Source organism: Hyperolius riggenbachi, chromosome 7, assembly GCF_040937935.1.
Source record: "Hyperolius riggenbachi isolate aHypRig1 chromosome 7, aHypRig1.pri, whole genome shotgun sequence".
Classification (NCBI taxonomy): domain Eukaryota; kingdom Metazoa; phylum Chordata; class Amphibia; order Anura; family Hyperoliidae; genus Hyperolius; species Hyperolius riggenbachi.
This window is the reverse complement of record NC_090652.1, coordinates 113794907-113815459: the sequence shown is the minus strand read 5'-3', so window position 1 is coordinate 113815459 and position 20553 is coordinate 113794907. Positions and strand designations below refer to the sequence as shown.

General features: G+C 45.8%; 1 protein-coding gene across 3 annotated transcripts in view; it reads left to right on the top strand.

The window, feature by feature from the left end:
• Positions 1 to 20553, top strand: part of BAIAP3 (BAI1 associated protein 3) — a 317725-nt gene that overhangs the window by 58949 nt on the left and 238223 nt on the right. For all 3 annotated transcript variants that reach the window (XM_068244533.1, XM_068244531.1, XM_068244534.1), the window contains one exon: positions 6316 to 6382. In XM_068244533.1, coding sequence (XP_068100634.1) covers positions 6316 to 6382 — 67 coding nt within the window. The remainder of the gene's footprint in view (positions 1 to 6315; positions 6383 to 20553) is intronic.

Genomic DNA, 20553 nt, shown 5'->3' with positions numbered 1-20553 from the left:
TTACATTTATGACTGCATGGCGGCAAAAAGCATTGCTGCTATATCCGCACGCTTTTTGTCCACATGCAAGGCCTGGGTTGTTGTGTCTCACAAAGCGTGGCCTTCTCCTCCTGCGCCTGCTCCTGTTCCATCACGTCTGCTGCTGCTGGGTTAGCGTTGCCGCGTGGTCCCTGTTTATTGAACCACTTATCTTTATTACATTTATGACTGCATGGCGGTACAAAGCATGCTATCCGCACGCTTCTTGCCCTCATGCAAGGCCTGGGTTGTTGTGTCTCACAAAGCGTGGCCTTCTCCTCCTGCGCCTGCTCCTGTTCCATCACGTCTGCTGCTGCTGGGTTAGCGTTGCCGCGTGGTCCCTGTTTATTGAACCACTTATCTTTATTACATTTATGACTGCATGGCGGTACAAAGCATGCTATCCGCACGCTTCTTGCCCTCATGCAAGGCCTGGGTTGTTGTGTCTCACAAAGCGTGGCCTTCTCCTCCTGCGCCTCCTCCTGTTCCATCACGTCTGCTGCTGCTGGGTTAGCGTTGCCGCGTGGTCCCTGTTTATTGAACCACTTATCTTTATTACATTTATGACTGCATGGCGGTACAAAGCATGCTATCCGCACGCTTCTTGCCCTCATGCAAGGCCTGGGTTGTTGTGTCTCACAAAGCGTGGCCTTCTCCTCCTGCGCCTGCTCCTGTTCCATCACGTCTGCTGCTGCTGGGTTAGCGTTGCCGCGTGGTCCCTGTTTATTGAACCACTTATCTTTATTACATTTATGACTGCATGGCGGTACAAAGCATGCTATCCGCACGCTTCTTGCCCTCATGCAAGGCCGGGGTTGTTGTGTCTCACAAAGCGTGGCCTTCTCCTCCTGCGCCTCCTCCTGTTCCATCACGTCTGCTGCTGCTGGGTTAGCGTTGCCGCGTGGTCCCTGTTTATTGAACCACTTATCTTTATTACATTTATGACTGCATGGCGGTACAAAGCATGCTATCCGCACGCTTCTTGCCCTCATGCAAGGCCTGGGTTGTTGTGTCTCACAAAGCGTGGCCTTCTCCTCCTGCGCCTGCTCCTGTTCCATCACGTCTGCTGCTGCTGGGTTAGCGTTGCCGCGTGGTCCCTGTTTATTGAACCACTTATCTTTATTACATTTATGACTGCATGGCGGTACAAAGCCTGCTATCCGCACGCTTCTTGCCCTCATGCAAGGCCGGGGTTGTTGTGTCTCACAAAGCGTGGCCTTCTTCTCCTCCTGCGCCACCCTCCTCCTGTTCCATCACGTGTGCTGCTGCTGGGTTAGCGTTACCGGTCCCTTTTCCTGGAACCTCTTATATGTATTACATTTATGACTGCATGCCGACAAAAAACATGTTACCTGTGCAAAGAAAACAGACATTTCCCGCATTTAAAAGACAGTTTTCCCTTTGAAACTTTAAAATCGATTTTCTCAAAAACTATAAGCTCTTTTTGCTAATTTTTTTTTCCTCTTGTACCCACTCCCAAGGTGCACATACCCTGTAAATTTGGGGTATGTAGCATGCAAGGAGGCTTTACAAACCACAAAAGTTCGGGTCCCCATTGACTTCCATTATGTTCGGAGTTCGGGTCGAACACCCGAACATCGCGGCCATGTTCGGCCTGTTCGGCCCGAACCCGAACATCTAGATGTTCGCCCAACACTAGCCTTTACTGCTTGATCGAAGGGGAATAAAATGTTTGTGTATAACCTTTGAGACTCAGCAGCAAGGCCTTGTGTTTGGAAAAAGGACATGCCAATTGAAGTGCTATATTACACTGGATGGAGAGAGGAAATTGAGGTATGTGACATATATGTAGACAAAGGGTTCATGTCAAGGTCCCCATGTCCCCAGCACAATGAGAATCATTAAAAGCGTTATTGTGGGCGATGCTGGGCAAAGCATCAGGACTGTGCAGCCCACAGATATATCTTGTTTCCTGTGAAGAGGGGTTCAGGATTTTCTCTACATCTATCTCGGTAAACACTTCAGGCAAGTCAAGCAGTAAATGGCACATGTTTACTACAGTCAGAATAACAAGCAGCCATAAATGTGGTATGTAAAGTGCGGTAATCATTCTGAAGAGCAGATCATTAAGTCTTGCTTTCCCTTAGAGACGTCTTGTGCATCCATGGGTTTTTTTGTATTGTTTATTTGCTTTGAAAGGAGATTATATACTACCTAAAAACAACCATTTATGCTCCACTTTGCATACATTTCTCTCTGAATGCCTTTATTATAAACAAGACATTTTACAATTTTGCTTTACTTTATGAATAGGTGCACTATACCAACCCTACCTTTATTCTAATTCTAACAGTACAGTAATCACTGTCTACTGCCTGATCATAAACAAGCGTACATGCAAAATGACCACCACAAAAATTTGGGTGCCGGAAATAGCCGCTTGTAGAATATCATTTCAATTACTGATATTTTACTACTGGGCAGTGGTAATTCCGATAGTAAAATATCTGTTAAATTCATGGATACTTTACTATCGTTAATCCTAACCTTATTCTAACATGAGCCCTCCCTCTCCTGATGTCTAACCCTAACTGAAACCCCCCCAATGCCTAACCCTAACTAATTCCCCCACCAATGCCTAACCCTAACTGATTCTCCCACTGATGCCTAATCCTAACTTACTTCCCCACTGATGCCTAACCCTAACCAACCCCCCCACCAATGCCTAACCAACCCCCCACCGATGCCTAACCATAACCAACCCTCCCACTGATGCCTAACCCTAACTAATGTCCCCCCTTCCCCGCTGATGCCAACTAAAACCTACCCACCCACAATGCCTAACTACCCCTGCCGCAAATCCACCAATATTCCTGTCACCCACTAACAAGGCTGATCAAGAAGCTCTCCTGCTGTTGCAATATCCTGATCCACATTTCATTACAACCATTTTCTAAGTTACTGGGAGCTATATATAGGCTTCGTGTTTTGGGTGACAGGAAGTGCTGCTCTCTGCTAAGCAGCAGGTTTTGTCCTATGGGGGGGAGCAGGAGGCACAGAAGCAGTGAATTTGGGCAGGAAGACTCTGCTACCACTTTTGCAGAATTTTTCTTGATGTTATTATGGACCATGTGTGGGCTGGTTTTGCTCAGGAGGTGGAGCCCAATACTCATGAGCTACAAATTCACTCAGAAATACTTACCAGCCTGCACTGGGGGCACTGCACTCCTTTGGAGGGACTGTCCCTCTTTGGGAAAACTGTCCCTCTTTCTTCCTAATGTGTCCCTCTTTTAGGGCTGATGTACAGATCTATGTAAATATATGAAAAATGTGCCTTATTGACTTTAAACTTTATTCCCATCCTTGAAATTGATACATTTCTTATTTTCTAATTTAAATATGAAGGAAACTGAGCCAGGATAGGGAGGACCAGTGTGGTTTCAATTATAAAGCAGCATATTTTTCCTATGAAACTTATAGTATATGGGCCTAGGCATGTGTTGGGTTGTGATTAGAGGTGCAACTGGTTTGTGGCTTAAGTGTCCCTCTTTCTTATCTCAAAAAGTTGGAAGGTATATAATTGTATAAGATAGTTAGAACTTCATCTTTAGATGGCACATGCAAAAACAAGTAAATGCTAGTGTCTTTGCAGTAGAGTGGTAGCTATAATGATGGCAGTGGTGGCAGTAATTAAAGCGGTTCCGAGATGAAAAACTAACTATAACAAGTAACTTGTCTATATATCTTATCTAAAGTTTAGACTTTTTACACAGTAAATGTAGCTGCAGACAACTTTAATAGAATATGATTGATTATTCCTGTGATACAATGACAGCAGCCATGTTGTTTGTCAACATTACACAGAAGCAGGCTTACCTGCATCTTGAGCAATTAAACCTAATCCTCTCTCCTCCTCCCTCCTCCCCTCTGCCTCTGAAATCTCTGGCTGGTAATACCTCCCCCTCCTCCTTCCCAGACTGAGCTCCCATGAGTCCTTGCTACTGTCTGAAAGTGCCTTGGCTCTCTGAAAACCTGTGGGCGTGGCTTCTTTAGTTTATAGGGAATTAGAGTATTAAAACAAAAACAAAAACGTATTTGGCTTGAGGAGTGCATATAAACAATAGAAAGGGAACACAATTATGCAATGAGTAAAAGTTCATCTCGGATCTACTTTAACTGTAACTGTCAGCCATACTATCTCAGAAAAACAAAACAAAACACATGTATAAGTAGATAAATACTTGCTCTACTTACAAAACATATGTATTGCACTGTCCACATTTTTATTTTAGTGATTTTTCCATAGTAAAAAAAGAAAAAATCTTTCTTAGGCTTTTCCATTTTGACTCTATCTTGAAGCCAATCCTGACATCAATTTCCTCATTTACTCTGTCTGTGTATGCTTTGCCTTCCCTCCTCCCAGTCTTGAGACACTCCCACCCAGCTCTGCAGTAGAAAGTGCATGGTCATTGTGTGACTCTGCAGTTTCTCAGCATGATAAATATTAGCCAATCAGAGAGGAACAGAGGTGTTGGAGGGGAAAATGGGAGAGAAAGAGGCTTCAGCCAATAAGGCTGCATTAGTTATGTCTGAGGGGAACCCAGCAAGCCCTGCAACGTCCTTTGTGCGGCAGGTGTACAGAATAAGAGCCAGGGAAACTGGGGAATGATCTTTTATCAAGAAGAAAAGTAAAGGTGGCCACACACACGATACAATATTATATAGGAGAGAACAGAGGCGCCAAAAGGGTAAAAAGGGTTTTAAATGAGCTTAAAAGCCAAAAATTTGGTAATTAGAGGAGGCAGTGGTGGACTTACCTCCTCCAAGCAGACACAACACGACTGTACATTCAGTCTATTTATTAACGAACTCCAGATAAAACCAAGCAACGCGTTTCACGGGTCAGTGCCCGCTTCCTCAGGCAATAGAAAAAGGAGTTACAGCATCTAGCAAAACAAACAACACTCGGCACCTCGGCAGTGGTAGCTGCAGGACAGCACATCTGCGTCGCCGGCTGCAGGCTGATTAATCAGGAAACAGCCGCTCGTGCGAGTGGCTGCTTCCTGTCAATTCACGGCGGGGGGCTCCGTGAATAACCTGCGGGCTGCCGATCGCGGCTCGCAGGCTAAATGTAAACACAAGCGGAAATAATCTGCTTTGTTTACATTATTACAACGCTGCTAACAGTAGCAGCGTTGTACTAGATCAGCGATCCCCGGCCAATCAGCGGCCGGGGATCGCTGTCACATGACAGGCAGGAGCCTGTTAGAGGCTGCACAGGACAGATCCGTTCCTGTGCAGCCTTCGATCTCCGGGGCAGGGAGGGAGAAGAGGGAGAATCCTGCGGTGGAGGGGGCTTTGAGGTGCCCCCCCCCCCGCCACCCACAGCATGCAGGAGCGATCAGACCCCCCAGCACATCATCCCCCACCAGGGGGGCAATCTGGTCACTCTGCCTGTTATTTGATCTGTGCTGGGGGCTGTAGAGCCCACCCAGCACAGATCTTAGAAATCAGTGCTGGTCCTTAAGGGGGGGTAAAGGCTGAGTCCTGAAGTGGTTAATATGCAATATCCACCACTTGAGCCCATAGTGAAACATGGAATTACATTGCACATCCGTTGTCCTTTTAGTTATAACTGACTGCAACTGATAAAGTGGAAAAGGGCCCTAAGGCTTTGAGCTTCCGGAGAGACAAGGCTGACTAGATCTGGAAGGAATCATTGCTACAAGAAAATGGTGAGCTTCTGAGAGGAACTGACGATGAGGTAAGTATGTACTATTCATTTTGCAGGTACATCATGTGTCTATTTTAAATAATTGTACTCAGTCCAGGTACTGGTCTAAGCAGTAGAACTTCTTTAGTTCCATAAATGTAACCAAAACACGTTATTCCTTACAATGTGGGAGGATAAGAAGGCAAAGGGCACTCCATGCCCCAGTTAGCACTTTCTAAAGACTGTCAAGTAAAACCCCAAATCAAGCAGATGGAAATGGAGTCAACCGATCTTCAAAATTGGCAATTACGGTTTAGTCATCTTTAGCTGTTCTCACTGCTTACATATTGCCTGCTGTCTCTTGATGACTTGGAAAACACTTTGCTCTACATATTCCCATTTCTCCTGGTTTCTCAATTAATAAAAGTTGGAAAAGCTGAAGTTTTTAGTCTTTTTCCAAACATAGGCTGCTTCAGTAGACCTAATAAAACCTAAACATGAAATGTAATGAACACCAGGCATACTTTGCTAATATAGCAGTGTGCTATAGATCTTACGTCTCATTCCACTTCAAAGATTGTTTTTATCTTTAAACTTTTCATTTGATGTTTGCTTCTTCCTAGGCTCCGGTCTATGCTCTCAAAGCCACCGTTGTTCAGGCAAGAAACCTGCTTGCGAAAGACGCCAATGGTGAGTTCTGTTGGATGTATAATATTTGTTTGACGTGCAGTTATAGAGGGCCCTCCAGCCAAATGGCCAAACAAACAGGGAGGTCTGAATTAAGAAAAAAGTAACTGTTAGAATAAAGTAACTTACATGTCTGGGACAAGGCCTCCAGCACCAAAGGCAGAGACACCAAAGTGCTCTCCCCCATCATGCATTGCTTTTGTGTGTGATTTATTGTATGTGCCTAAGGCTCCTTTCACACTATGGGCCTGATTCACTAACCGGTGCTAACCTAGCAAGCCTAAAGGCTTTGGGTGTGCTAACTAGGGTACTAAGTAGTTAGCACGCACCAAGCTGAATCAGATTGCGTGCAAAGTACCATGCGCAAAACTTTGCAGGCGCAACGGTCGGTGTGCGCGAAACGTCGCATCGGGTGCAACGAAAACGGCACACCCGATGCGCCTCTAACGGCCTATGAGTCCTATGGGAGAAAAGCGCTATAGAAATGTTATTGTATTGTATTGTATTAGGTGCGCCCTAAACGTCGTACTTATGCACGGGTCAGGGCGCATCCAATGCACCGTTATAGGCGCATCAGGTGTGCACGCAAAGGATTTTTAGGTGTGATAAGGGGCTTTTCACAAGCGTGCTAACAGTTAGCACCGCTTTGTGAATCCAGCCCTATGTCTATTGGTGCAACGCACAATATAGTCGCATCACAATGTGATGCAATTATATTTCAATGGGGGGCCTTCACACTGTTACTTTTGCAGTGCGGTTAGACTATTTCGGACGGGATAATGCAGAGCATGCAGTGCATTACTGGGCGATGCACACAGTGCAAGAATAGTCTATGGACTGTATGCTGCACCATACGGGTCACATTGCAGTGATAGGCTGCGATGCAACTTTGCATCACTGTTGTGTTGCACTTCTATTTTTCAGGATTCGCAATGCAAAGTATATAGTGTGGAAGGAGACTTACTTTAGTGTATGACATACAGACTATTTCAATGTGTTTGCAGTTAATGCAATGACTAAACAGGAAGCACATATTAAACATGTGTAATATGACATACAGTATATGGCAGTCCTGTTTTAGCAGTACAGTAATGTATGATTATGTCCTGTTGCAATCACAAGGTTATGAGATTATCGTAGAACTGGGAAATCTTAGGACTTGACTGTAATGTATGTGGATAAAAAAGGAGAGTGATCTGTATGTGTAGACATGCTACTTCCTCTTCCATGTGTAACCACATACCTCCCAACTTTTTGAGATGAGAAAGAGGGACACTTAAGTCATGCCCCTGCCACACCCATGATCATGCCCCCGGCACACCCCTAGTCACGCCTACCAAATGATTTCATAAGAAAAACATGTTGTTTTATAATTCAAACCACACTGGTCCTTTCTATCCTGGTTCATCTTCTTTCATAATAACGTTTTAAAATTAGTAATATATCAATTTAAAGGATGGGAATAAAGTTTAGAGTCAACCAAACACATTTCTTAGTAGATATATATATATATATATATATATATATATATATATATATATATATATATATACATTTACATAGAAAGAGGGACAAAGTCCTGAAAGAGGGACAAATGGGGGGGAAAGAGGGACAGGGCTCCCAAAGAGGGACTGTCCATCCGAAAGAGCGACAGTTGGGAGCTATGCACCAGGACTCTGAGTACAAAGACTAGGAGCTCCAGCAGGCATTGTGTAGCCCTGTATGGTGGGATGCCACGGTGGGTGAGTGGCTTACATGAGAGCACATATAGCAATCAGTAAAGGGTCAGTTAAGCTGGGTATCCCCTACTGCCCCTCTCAGTTGATTATGCCCATGTGATAGGGAGAGTAGCAACATTAGTGCAAGGGTTAGATGGCACCAGGGGTCAGGGCAAGTTTGTACTGATGGTTCACTAACACGTAAGGCTCATACACACTCCATAACTGTTCAGATTCACCCTTTTGCCAACTGATAGCCCAGTGCCATGGGATGGTACCACCCAGGGTTGGAGAAGTGGGTCACTTGGGGCTTAGTCCTCCAGCCATCTCTGGTCCCATCTGTCAGCTATTAATACAATGTTAGGGACATGCGGCAGCCAAAATAAGGGCAGGGAGCTGATGAGGGCATGCACGTGGCATTTGGAGGACAAGGCATTAACTGACAAATAATAAACAACCAAGCAGCACTAACCTATACACTCAAACCTGCACTTTAACACCTGTTGATAGTCCACTGTTGTTTTGTGGGTGCGCAGATGTTCAATACAGATCAAAAATACACCCAAATTTCTACTGCGCACAGATGGTCAGTATTCCCATGCATTTTGGGATAATTTAATAGCCAGGAAGACCAGCTAACATTGTGCATTATCTTAATAGCAAAGTATTACCACTGTTCCACCATGTTTCAACTGAGGGTGTTCACTACACCCCCCCCCCCCTACACACACACACACACACACACACACACGCACGCACGCACGCACGCACGCACGCACACACACACACACACTACACACATACACACGCACACACACACACACACACACACACACACACACACACACACACACACACACACACACACACACACACACACACACACACACACACACACACACAGTGTGTAGTGAAGAACTTTTGGGTGTATTTTGATTAACTGACAAATGACAAGACGTTAGACTACCTCTGCCCCCCCCCCAAAAAAAAAGTTTGAATGGCAGTACATATATGTAGTCTATGCACTGTGTATGAACATATAAAGTTTACATCTGGTACATTGTATTGCCTAGAATAGTCTCACTTTTATATCCGTAGTAGCACCTCCATCTTTCTCATCATGCTGATGCCTTGCAAGTACAACCTCAGCATTGTGTCCTTTCCTGCAGCCTGGCAAACCTTGCCAGTATCTAATGCAGAGGGCCCAACGATCCCGATTTCGTCGGGACTGTCATGATTTTGTGGGGCTCTCCCGCTATCACGGTATGAGCCCCCCAAGTCCCAGGCGGCAGTGGGCAGTGAAGGTAAAAAAAAATGATCGAGGCGCCAGCCGCGCCAAAGTGGGATGCATGCATCACATTACTACCTCCCTCCCTCCCTTGAAATCTGCCCCCTGTGTGTCCCCCGTTTGCAGAGTGCGCAGGGCAGCGGAGCGTGTTGTCATTACTAGAGTTGGGCCGAACCTCCGATTTTAGGTTCGCGAACCCTGTTCGCGAACTTCCGCGAAAGGTTCGGTTCGCGAAAAAGTTCGCGAACACGTTCGCGAACCTGGAAAAATGATAGAAAACATGTTTCAAAAGCTCTAATACCTGGAACCACACCTAATTGAGTGAAATACACATCACTGCTAGAGGACCCGCCCGCCCTCCTTCCTCCAAGCAAGGTCCTTTATACCATTTGCCTACCTACACTAATTAGTTATGGGACAGCTGCTACACACTCTGCTAGGGAGATTTTAATTGGTCACCCTCCACCCCTTCAACCTATTTCCTCCTCCCTCCTACCAGAGGGAGGAGGGTCTCTTCTGGCAGGGAATTATACTATTTTAAAAGCCAGTATACATCATACCATAGCTGGGAATCGAACCCAGATCTCACTGTGCAGTGGACACGTCACCCTAAGCACTGTACCACTACAGTAGTAAGTGAAGCTAGCCTAAAATGTACCATTAATGCTCAATGCAATAGAACCATTAGGTTGCTTAAAGGAGAACTGTAGTGAGAGGTATATGGAGGCTGCCATATTGATTTCCTTTTAAGCTATACCAGTTGCCTGGCAGCCCTGCTGATCTATTTGGCTGCAGTAATAATAATAATAATCCAAACATTTGTATAGCGCTTTTCTCCTGTCAGACTCAAAGCGCTCAAGAGCTGCAGCCACAGGGACACGCTCAAGAGGCCACCCTGCAGTGTTAGGGAGTCTTGCTTTGAACTCCTTACTGAATAGGTACTTGACCTAGCCAGGATTCGAACCCTGGTCTCCCATGTCAAAGGCAGAACCCTTAACCAGTACACTATCCAGCCACTGTCGTGTGAATCCCACCACAAACAAGCATGCAGCTAATCTTGTCAGATCTTACAAAAATGTCAAACACCAGATCTGCTGCATGCTTGTTCAGGGTCTAGGGCTAAAAGTATTGGAGGCAGAGGATCTGCAGGATAGCCAGGTAACTGGTATTGCTTAAAAGGAAATCAATATGGTAGCCTCCATATACCTTTCACTACAGTTCTCCTTTAAAGGGAACCTTAACTGAGAGTGATATGGATGTTTCCTGTAAACAATACCAGTTGCCTGGCAGTCCAGCTGATCTTTGTGACTGCAATAGTGGCTGAATCACACCCTGAAACAAGCATGCAGCTTGTTTTCAGGCCAGCAATTTCAGGCCAGCAATTTCAGGCCAGCAATTTCAGGCCAGCAATTTCAGGCCAGCAATTTCAGGCCAGCTTCAGTTGGTATAGTGGATAGTGTGCTTGTCCACCATACAGTGAGACCCAGGTTCAAATCCCAGCCAATGTGAGTTGGCTTTTATGCTACAAATCCTTAAAGGAGAACTGTAGTGAAAGGTATATGGAGGCTACCATATTGATTTCCTTTTAAGCAATACCAGTTACCTGGCTATCCTGCAGATCCTCTGCCTCTAATACTTTTAGCCCTAGACCACAGGTGTCGAACTCCAGGCCTGGAGGGCCAGATCCATGCCAGTGTTTAGGATGGACTGAGAAAGAGAGGAAGGTGTTCTACTTGATGGAACACCTTTCCTGATTCCGGCCCATCAATTAATTTGAGCTGTGTCAAAAATGTGTGAGGACCTCGGCCCTCGAAGGACGGGTTTGACACCCCTGCCCTAGACCCTGAACAAGCATGCAGCAGATGTGGTGTTTGACATTTTTGTAAGATCTGACAAGATTAGCTGCATGCTTGTTTGTGGTGGGATTCACACGACTGTGGCTGGATAGTGTACTGGTTAAGGGTTCTGCCTTTGACATGGGAGACCAGGGTTTGAATCCTGGCTAGGTCAAGTACCTGTTCAGTAAGGAGTTCAAAGCAAGACTCCCTAACACTGCAGGGTGGCCTCTTGAGCGTGTCCCTGTGGCTGCAGCTCTTGAGTGCTTTGAGTCTGATAGGAGAAAAGCGCTATACAAATGTTTGGATTATTATTATTATTACTGCAGCCAAATAGATCAGCAGGGCTGCCAGGCAACTGGTATAGCTTAACCACCTCGGCGTTCTGATTCCCAAGGATTTCTGTGCAAAAAGCGGTACATTTAATTTTCAGCACCTTTTTCCTGTAACTTACCAAAATGAGCCAAGCAAGAGTTTAGTATACATTCTGAGTATAATAAAAGTGTCAAACACTAATTCTTGTCAAAAATAAAATAAAATTTATGAATAACTAACTGAAATACCTTGCATTTTTCCTCAATGCAGAAATATAAAGAAAATGCAGAAATAAATAAATCAATGCAGAAATAAATAAATGAAGGCAGAAACAAAATTATACAGGCTACAAGTGTACCTTAGAACACTTCTTTAGTGTGGTAGATCTTGAAGCATGGTAATGCGCAAAGTGGCACGTCACAATCTGGGCAGTAAGTGCGGGTCTCCTTCCGCATCTTTTTGCCATCCTTGTCCTTCTTATTGCAGCAAACAACGCACCTTCTTGTAGGGTTTGCTTTCTGTGGGGTCGGTGGCAAGTACTCCACAAAGTGTCTCCCTGAAAGCCGTGCCGGATTCACGACATATGATGCCCTGCGCCCCGGTCTAGATGTTGACTCTGGTGCGGGGTACTTCGTGCAGATTGCTTCCGTCAGCTGCCAGACAAAGTCATGGTGGGGTACAGGCCTTACACACCTTTTCTTGTAGAGCACATAGCCATTCCACAAGCACTGCTCAAGTAAGTGGCGGAAATTTTTTTTATAATATTTCCGCTGCTGCTTGCGGACAGCCGGATAGAAAGTCATGGCTCCATCAGCCCTGTCCACACCCCCCATAGTGTTGTTATAATCCAGTATGGCTTTGGGTTTATCCACCTCCTGTTTACTCCTGTTGGTGGTGCGGACAGTCTCGGCATTATGAATAGTGCTGAGGACACAGACATCACGTTTGTCCTTCCACCTTAGAGCCATCATTTTGCCTTTCTGCCAGGCAACGACCTCCCCCTTTTTCAGCTTCCTGGCAGAAAAGGCCGGCGACAGATTCCGACGGTTAGCCCTCAAGGTACCATAGGCATCGGTTTTATGCTGGACCAGGTAATCAAAAAGTTCAGGGGAGCTGTAGAAATTGTCTGTCGTCAGGCAGTACCCCTGATCCAGCAATGGCTCAATTAGGGTTAGGACAGAGGAGGTGGCACACCCAAACTGGCTGAACTGAGGGGCAAATTTGGTGCCTTTGCCCGTGTAAATTACAGAGTTCCAGATGTACCCGGAGTTTGCCTCACAGAGCATATACGACTTCACCCCAAAGCGTGCCCTTTTTGAGGCAATAAATTGCACCCAGCTCAGTCTCCCCTTATATGCCATGAGGCTTTCGTCAACCGTGATGTCGCGATCTGGAACATACACAGCCTTGAAGTTCGCAACAATCATCTGGTATATGTCCCAAATTTTTTTCAGCTTGGGTGCGGGATGGGTGGCCTCATCAAACTCCTCGTTGTTTCCGAAGTGCAAATACTTCATGATGAGGGTATACCGTGGCTCGGACATAACAGATCCATGATTAAGAACCAGGATGGTTCGAAACATGTCAGTCTAGATACTCGTTTTATATGATTGGGATACGTCCTGAATAAACAACTTTTGGATTTTTGGAAACATTGTGCGGATATTGATTGCTTCATACAGTGTTCCGGGCTAGGCAGCCCTTTTTCTCCAGCACTGTTTTCCATTCTGTGAGTAGAGCGGTACTTTTTCTGCTTTTCCAGATCCAAAGAAGGGCGTACTGAGGATCTTATTAGTGGTCCAGTACCACTTCTGCAGCGGCTTACCAACAACTCCCTGGAGGATGACGAGCCCCAGGAACACCCAGATGTCGTTGCTGGTCACAGGTTCCCACTTCCTGCTCCGCGAGAACCTGGGTAGAGAAGATCCCTGCTGATGTTGCGCTGCATAGCGATTCGTCTCCTCAACAATCTTGCGGATGACGTCATCAGTCAGGAAGAGCTCCAGAAAGGACAGCGGACTCTCGTCGCACGCGATCTTCTGCCCGGGTGCCCCTGTGAAGGGGAACCTGGGTGGCGGAGCTTGAGTGGGGCTCCCCAGCTCACACCAGGTGCGTGCGACCGTCACTGGCTCCTCGGCTTCCTCATCACTGGTCTCCGTCTCCGAAGACAGGTTACCGGGAACATCGCTGTCTGTCGATTCCTCTAGGAGCTCGTCTTCGCTGTCGCTTGCCTCGAGGACATCCAACAACTCCTCGTCACGCACACGCCTCCGGGAGGACGAGGCCATGACCCCAAGCAGGGTACGGGGTCACGAGCAGCGACAAAAAAAAAAAACAAAAAAAACCAGCAAAAGCAAACGCACAGGGATCACAGCGTCTTGAAAAAGACGGAAAGCAATACGCAATCTGACAGTAATATGAACGAAGCTAAGGCTGGAAAAAAAGCAGTAATCGCACAGAAATCGCACAGAAATCACAGATGATAGCTGTAAACAGACTAACACTGGACGCTGAGGACTCTGAAAGAGGGAGAGCCAGTAACTGTTCAGGGCTTTTATTGAGAGCTGACAGGTGTTTGTGTTTGTGCAAACAACTTTTTGAATTACTGTAGCATGATTGGATTACATAGAGTTTGTGTACCTATGTAATCCAATGATGCAGTCGCCGCGACGGACACTAGGGGGCGCAGGAGCCGGCGTCAGAGGAAGTGGCTGGGCTACGCCATCTTCCCTGACTGCCGGATCTCCATAGGCTTGCGGAGAGGAGGGGAGCAGGGACCGGAGGATCGGGGGAGCCTGGGGAGCGGGGACCGGAGGATCGGAGGAGCCTGGGGAGCCTGGCGCCGGCGATCAGAGCCAGCAGGAGGGAGAGGGAGCCCCGCAGCAGCCGCAGCAGCACAGAGGAGGCGGCGGAGATCACGCTGTGCACGCTGGTGAGTGGGGACAGCGCTGGACGAGCTGAGCTCGTCCTAAACACTAACAGCAACTTTTTCTTGGACGAGCTCAGCTCGTCCAGAACGCTAGGGTGGTTAAAAGGAAATCAATATGGCAGCCTCCATATACCTCTCACTACAGTTCTCCTTTAAGCAACCTAATGGTTCTATTGCATTGAGCATTAATGGTACATTTTAGGCTAGCTTCACTTACTACTGTAGTGGTACAGTGCTTAGGGTGACGTGTCCACTGCACAGTGAGATCTGGGTTCGATTCCCAGCTATGGTATGATGTATACTGGCTTTTAAAATTGTATAATTCCCTGCCAGAAGAGACCCTCCTCCCTCCGGTAGGAGGGAGGTGGTGGGAGACCAATTAAAATCTCCCTAGCAGAGTGTGTAGCAGCTGTCCCATAACTAATTAGTGTAGGCAGACAACTGAGTCAAATGGTATAAAGGACCTAGCTTGAAGAGAGGGTGGGCGGGTTCTATAGCATTGAAAGCAGTGTGTTTGACAATAACATGTCTGCTGACAGTGAAATGGAGGGTAAAAATTTTGCTTTATAGAGCGAACCAAGCGAACTAGGCGAAGCGAACTTCCGCAAACGTTCGCCTGCGGCACCCGCACGCGAACCACCGAATTTCGCACGTTCGCCGGCGAACCGTTCGGCCCAACTCTAGTCATTACCTACGTCCATCGATGCGTACCGATGTCCGGCTTCACTCTGCTTCCTGTGACATCACAGGAAGCAGGAAGCTGAATGAAGACAGATTTCGGTATGCGTGCATGGACGCAGGTAAGATGACAGCCTGCTCCGCTGCCCTGCGCACTCTGCTAATGGGGGACACACAGGGGGCAGATTTCGAGGGAGGGAGCTATTAATGTGATGCACGCATCCCGCTCCCACTTAGGCGCGGATGGCGCCTCGATCATTTTTATTTAGAGTGGCACCCATCCTCACCTTCCTCCTGACCCACGGGCACCCTTACCCTCCTCCCCACCCACGGGCAGGGTGTATGGGGAATATATGTATTAAAAAAATATAAGGGCATCAATATTAATTTTAAAAAAATCTTCAAAAAACTTTATGGTAGGTGTGACTAGGGTGTGTGGTTGGGATGCGGTTAGGGGTGTGGCCTATGTCCCGGTTTCTTATTTTAAAATATTGTGAGGTATTTCTAATGGGCTGCAAGATTGTCCTTCACAGCCACACTGTGATCCAACTTCCACACGACATTAGCAGCTTGGATGGCACCAGCAACACTTCTGGTTAGAATACTAAGTAGCACTGGCTGCACTCACCTGGCTTGGCCACTTATTATTGCTTGAAACTATTATGCTGCCACCACATAGGCTGACAGCACTGTATATCTGCTGATTGCTGCTGATTTGTGTTTGTGGGTCCAGGGCGGTGGTGTTTGCTGTTTGTTCCTTCTGCTCCCAACCAACAAAAAACTTGCAAATTCAATTGAACCTCTTTAAATTACATTTTTAAAACCAAGAATTCTGGCTCCAGGTAAAATATGACATTTAGACTCTGTGTTATTATGATCAATGTTTGTGTCTGGAGTCAGACTTTAAGATTTCTAAGATTTAAGAGGCGAGTTAGTTTGCCAGCTGGCAGCATATCAGTTTTAAAAAGGTATGTAAATTACTATCTTGGTAATTGAAATGTTTTTAAAGTAATATGAAGCATTGGGCAGAGTATTAAAGAGCACGACTAATAAGAGCTTGAATTATGGTACAAAGGTCAAAAGAGTATAAAATTATAGTCTAAAAATGCTCACAAGTGGTAGATCATTTGCAGCGATGGATTGATCCTTAGCGAGATAACTGCTAAATGTCACAAAAACAGTCATATAATTGAATCAGCTTTTCTCAGATCCAGAATCCTATTTTTTATACTAATTTTAAATTCATTTGTAATGTATAATGTTTTTTGTGCACCATATGTCTGTACTTTTTGCAATAAATATATTCAAATTACCTGGTGGGTGGCTCTTATCAGTCTATTTCCTGTTTGAGACAACAGGGCGATTTTACTGGAGAAAAAGCTGCCCAGACTCCTCCCCATCCTGTCACCCACGTGAGGTAGTCAATGAGAAGGCACAAATCAGTCTTTGCCCACTACTTCTCTTCACTGGTATGAGATAAACTGGCTGTGTCCAGTGCTGCAGTTGCTGGAGACTCTCACATTGTCAAGAATTGGCTGTAGCCACAGTGCTGGACACAAAGTTAATCTGTAAAAATCTGAAGAGGAGATGGATCTGTGCTCTGTAATAAGAGCTGGTGCCTTCCTAGGGGACACACACTCTCCTTGCAACTGCCCATTTTTTGTGTATAGAATGTGAATTTCCATGGGAATATCTCTGGATTGGCTATCTCAAACCTAAAAATTGTGTACATAGTAGAATAGTCCTCTGTTCACGTTTACTACAAAAAAAAAATTATGTACATTTCTGTCCTGTGCCCTCAATGTCCCACCAGCTGTAGTAGATTTGTCTGTGTGCAAAGCCAGATCACAAATAAGCTTAACATGGTGTCAGGATCACCAAACGCAGGTCCCTGAGTTCAGAACAAAGTATTAAGTGCTGTGCAATGAATCATCGTGGTCCCTATTTTTTAACACCAGATTGGGTTTACAGAGGGCTCTGTCATCCCATGGTGATGCCTCCTATTAAACTTGGAGCAGAAGTCAAGCTAATAATGGACTTTTGATTGCACTGTATGGTTATATGGCCTTAGAATGAGGGTCTTTTAGAAGATTGTGCAATTTTTGGTGCAATTACTATTCCTTTCCGATGTTTCCAATTTTTCCCATTAATGATGTCCCCATATCTTACATTTAAAACTAATCTCTTTGCGCACTTTTTAGAAAACTCTCTATAGGGAGAACATATTCTACTCATCTACAGGGGGAATTTTTCTCCAGTCCTTGGTCCCACTCTTCTTTCTTCAGGACTCCTCTTCTCCCTTGAGAACTGCATTTTGGACAAGTAACAGTGTCTTCAGGATTAGTGGATAGCTTTTTTCCCATCAAAGTGGCTTCACTTATCATCCAATAGTGCCGATGGCCAGAATGGGTGAGACAAAGTGGCCACCTTGGAGGTAAAAACTTAAAGCTTTTACTAGATAAAAGCACAGTGTTTAGGGTGAAGTAGAATCCCAAAAATGAAGATGGGAACATGTGACTTGAAGGAGACCCCAGGGAAGTAAATATGTTTTTTCCTCAAACGATTAGTTTTTATCCTGTGCCCAGAATTCCCTTCTAAGATTGGCTTCAGAAACACAAGGTTTGAGTTAATTGCTTTTTACAGCTTCTACAATCATTACTGAGCATTTATGAAAAGTTACAGGGCCCAGCATTTTGTGATCATTCTTTCTTTTGGTGGATTACTAACTCATTAACTATGTCAAATAGCTTCTGGGTAGAAGATAAATGTATAATCCTTTTCTCTGCTTAGGTTTAATAGAAATATCCCTTGTGACAAATACTTTAGATATAATCAGATAAGAAGCTTTTTTTTTCAGAAGCAAGCTCGCCCCTTTGGAAGACTTAACTGTACATTTTACGAGAACTTTTGTTTATCCCCTACTTTATGTAGAGGCTCTATTTCGCTCATATGTTGGGCCTAGCACAGGATCAGAAACCGCATTGGGAAGCAGAATTGCAGATCACATTAGATTCAGAAGATTGGCTTAAAATAAATGCTACTAGGACTCCTATGATTAGGGACACTGCTCTTAAGCTAATCACTCATTTGTATAGAACCCCAACTAAAATTCATAAGATTTTCCTTTCCACCTCTCCTCTATGCTTTTGGGGTTTCCAAGAGGAAGGTTCCTTTACACATATATTTTGATCATGCTCAATTGTGAAACCTCTTTGGGAAAGATTTAGGAGAGATCTGAGCAATCTTTCCTCCTCTACCATTTTCTTAGAGGCTCGCCATGTACTGTTGTTGGCTCCAAATAAAAGTGTTCCCAGAAAATGGAGACGGGTATACCACATCTTTATTTGTTCTATTCTATGGGCTATTGCTAGAAACTGGAGGGTTGAAAGTATTCGCACAATGGACTTTATCATATGTCTCAAGATACTATTCCTAAATATCAGGTGGCCTGGCAGGAATGGTCTACCTCTACCATACTTGCTGCACAATTAAACCTTGCATAAGCCTGGAAGCATGGATATACAGTATATGTTCTCTCTTTAACTACTAATCAATCCGTTGGAAGCAAGGATAGCTATGTTGATGGTAACTCCAGAGAAAGTTTATCTGTGTTTTTTCTTTTTATTTCCTTGTTGAGATTTTCTCTGTTTAAAGGCTATTGTTTTTTTCTCTTGGACTCCATTGGGTTCTTTCTTCAAAGATCACTGCAAGATTTTCTGACGTACTACTTTGTAATATCAGTGAAATCTGTGTTCTACTGTATGATAGCTGTTTGTATTACCGTATTTTTCGCCGTATAAGACGCACTTTTTCTTCCCCAAAATGTTGGGGGAAAAGTGGGTGCGTCTTATGCGGCGAAGGTACGGATTTCGGGATGCAGAGGTGCGCAGGGAAGCACTATATACATTACCTGCTCCTGCCGCCGCCCTCCTGGCTCCAATCCTGGCTCCCCGATCCTCTTCTTCCATCTACCGCTGCCCGCTGCTGCCCCCGCCGAACATCGCTGGCCGGTCTTAATTAGCCGCAGGGATACGCTATGAGCACACCACGTGCCGGGGTCAAGCATGCCGCCGAACGCTGGCCGGTCCTAATTAGCCGCGCAGGGATACACTATCAGCACACCACGTGCGCCGGGGTCACGCATACGCATGTGTGACCCGGCGCACGCTGATAGCGTATCCCTGCGCGGATAATTAGGACCGGCCAGCGTTGTTCGGCGGCATGCGTGACCCCGGCACGTGGTGTGCTGATGGCGTATCCATGCGGCTAAGACCGGCCAGCGATGTTCGGCGGGGGCAGCAGCGGGCAGCGGTAGATGGAAGTAGAGGATCGGGGAGCCAGGAGCGTGGCGGCAGGAGCAGGTAATGTATGTGTACCTGCACAGGGGGACACCGGCACTGGAGGACACACGGATAACGGGGCCACAGGCACAGGGGACGCTACCACAGGGGACACTGCTACAACAGGGGGACACTGCCACAACAGGGGGACACTGCCACAGGGGACACTGGCACAATAGGGGACACTGCCACAGGGGACACTGCCACAACAGGGGGACACTGCCACAACAGGGGGACAATGCCACAACAGGGGGACGGGGGACACTGGCACAGGGGGCTGCAGGCAGAACAGGGAAACACGGCAGGCAGAACAGGGGGACACAGCAGGCAGAACAGGGGGACACAGCAGGCACAGGGGGACACAGCAGGCACAGGGGGACACAGCAGGCACAGGGAGACACAGCACAGGGGGACACAGCAGGCACAGGGGGACACAGCACATAACACTGTCCCCATATGTGGTGTAATAGTATGTAATGTAACTGGAAAGGGGGAGGTAAAAAGCCCTTAAGACACCCCTGCATCATAGACACACCTAGGTTTAGTTTTTTCTTTTTTTCCTGATTTTTGCCCTCTAAATCTGGGTGCGTCTTATATGCCGGAGCGTCTTATACGGCGAAAAATACGGTACTAAGATTTTTCTTGCAATAAAACCTAGTGAAAGAAAAGTTACAGGGCACAAAGTGTGAATTTGTTTTACGCCTTCATCCTTCAAAGAACTGGAGGCTTTTTTTTCCTCAGAGGCGCCCCGAATGCGGCATATAGACTGCTACGGCACTTTTATTTGGCCTGAGGAAGTCAGCATAGTCCCACGAAACGCCTTGCCTGTGCTTAATATTTAATTAAACTTCCTTACCTAATGTGATTTTAAAATGTTTAATATACATTCGGCGCTTCTTTACCCTCGTCTGTTTTGCTCAACACACACCATACAATCTTGGTTGTACAGATTTACCAAATCTATGTAGTATAAGGGCCAGCAGATTGAAAATACCTTGAATGATTGATTGGATAAGCTCTTATACTACATGAAAGTGGTAAGATTGAACAACCAAGATTGTATGGTGTGTG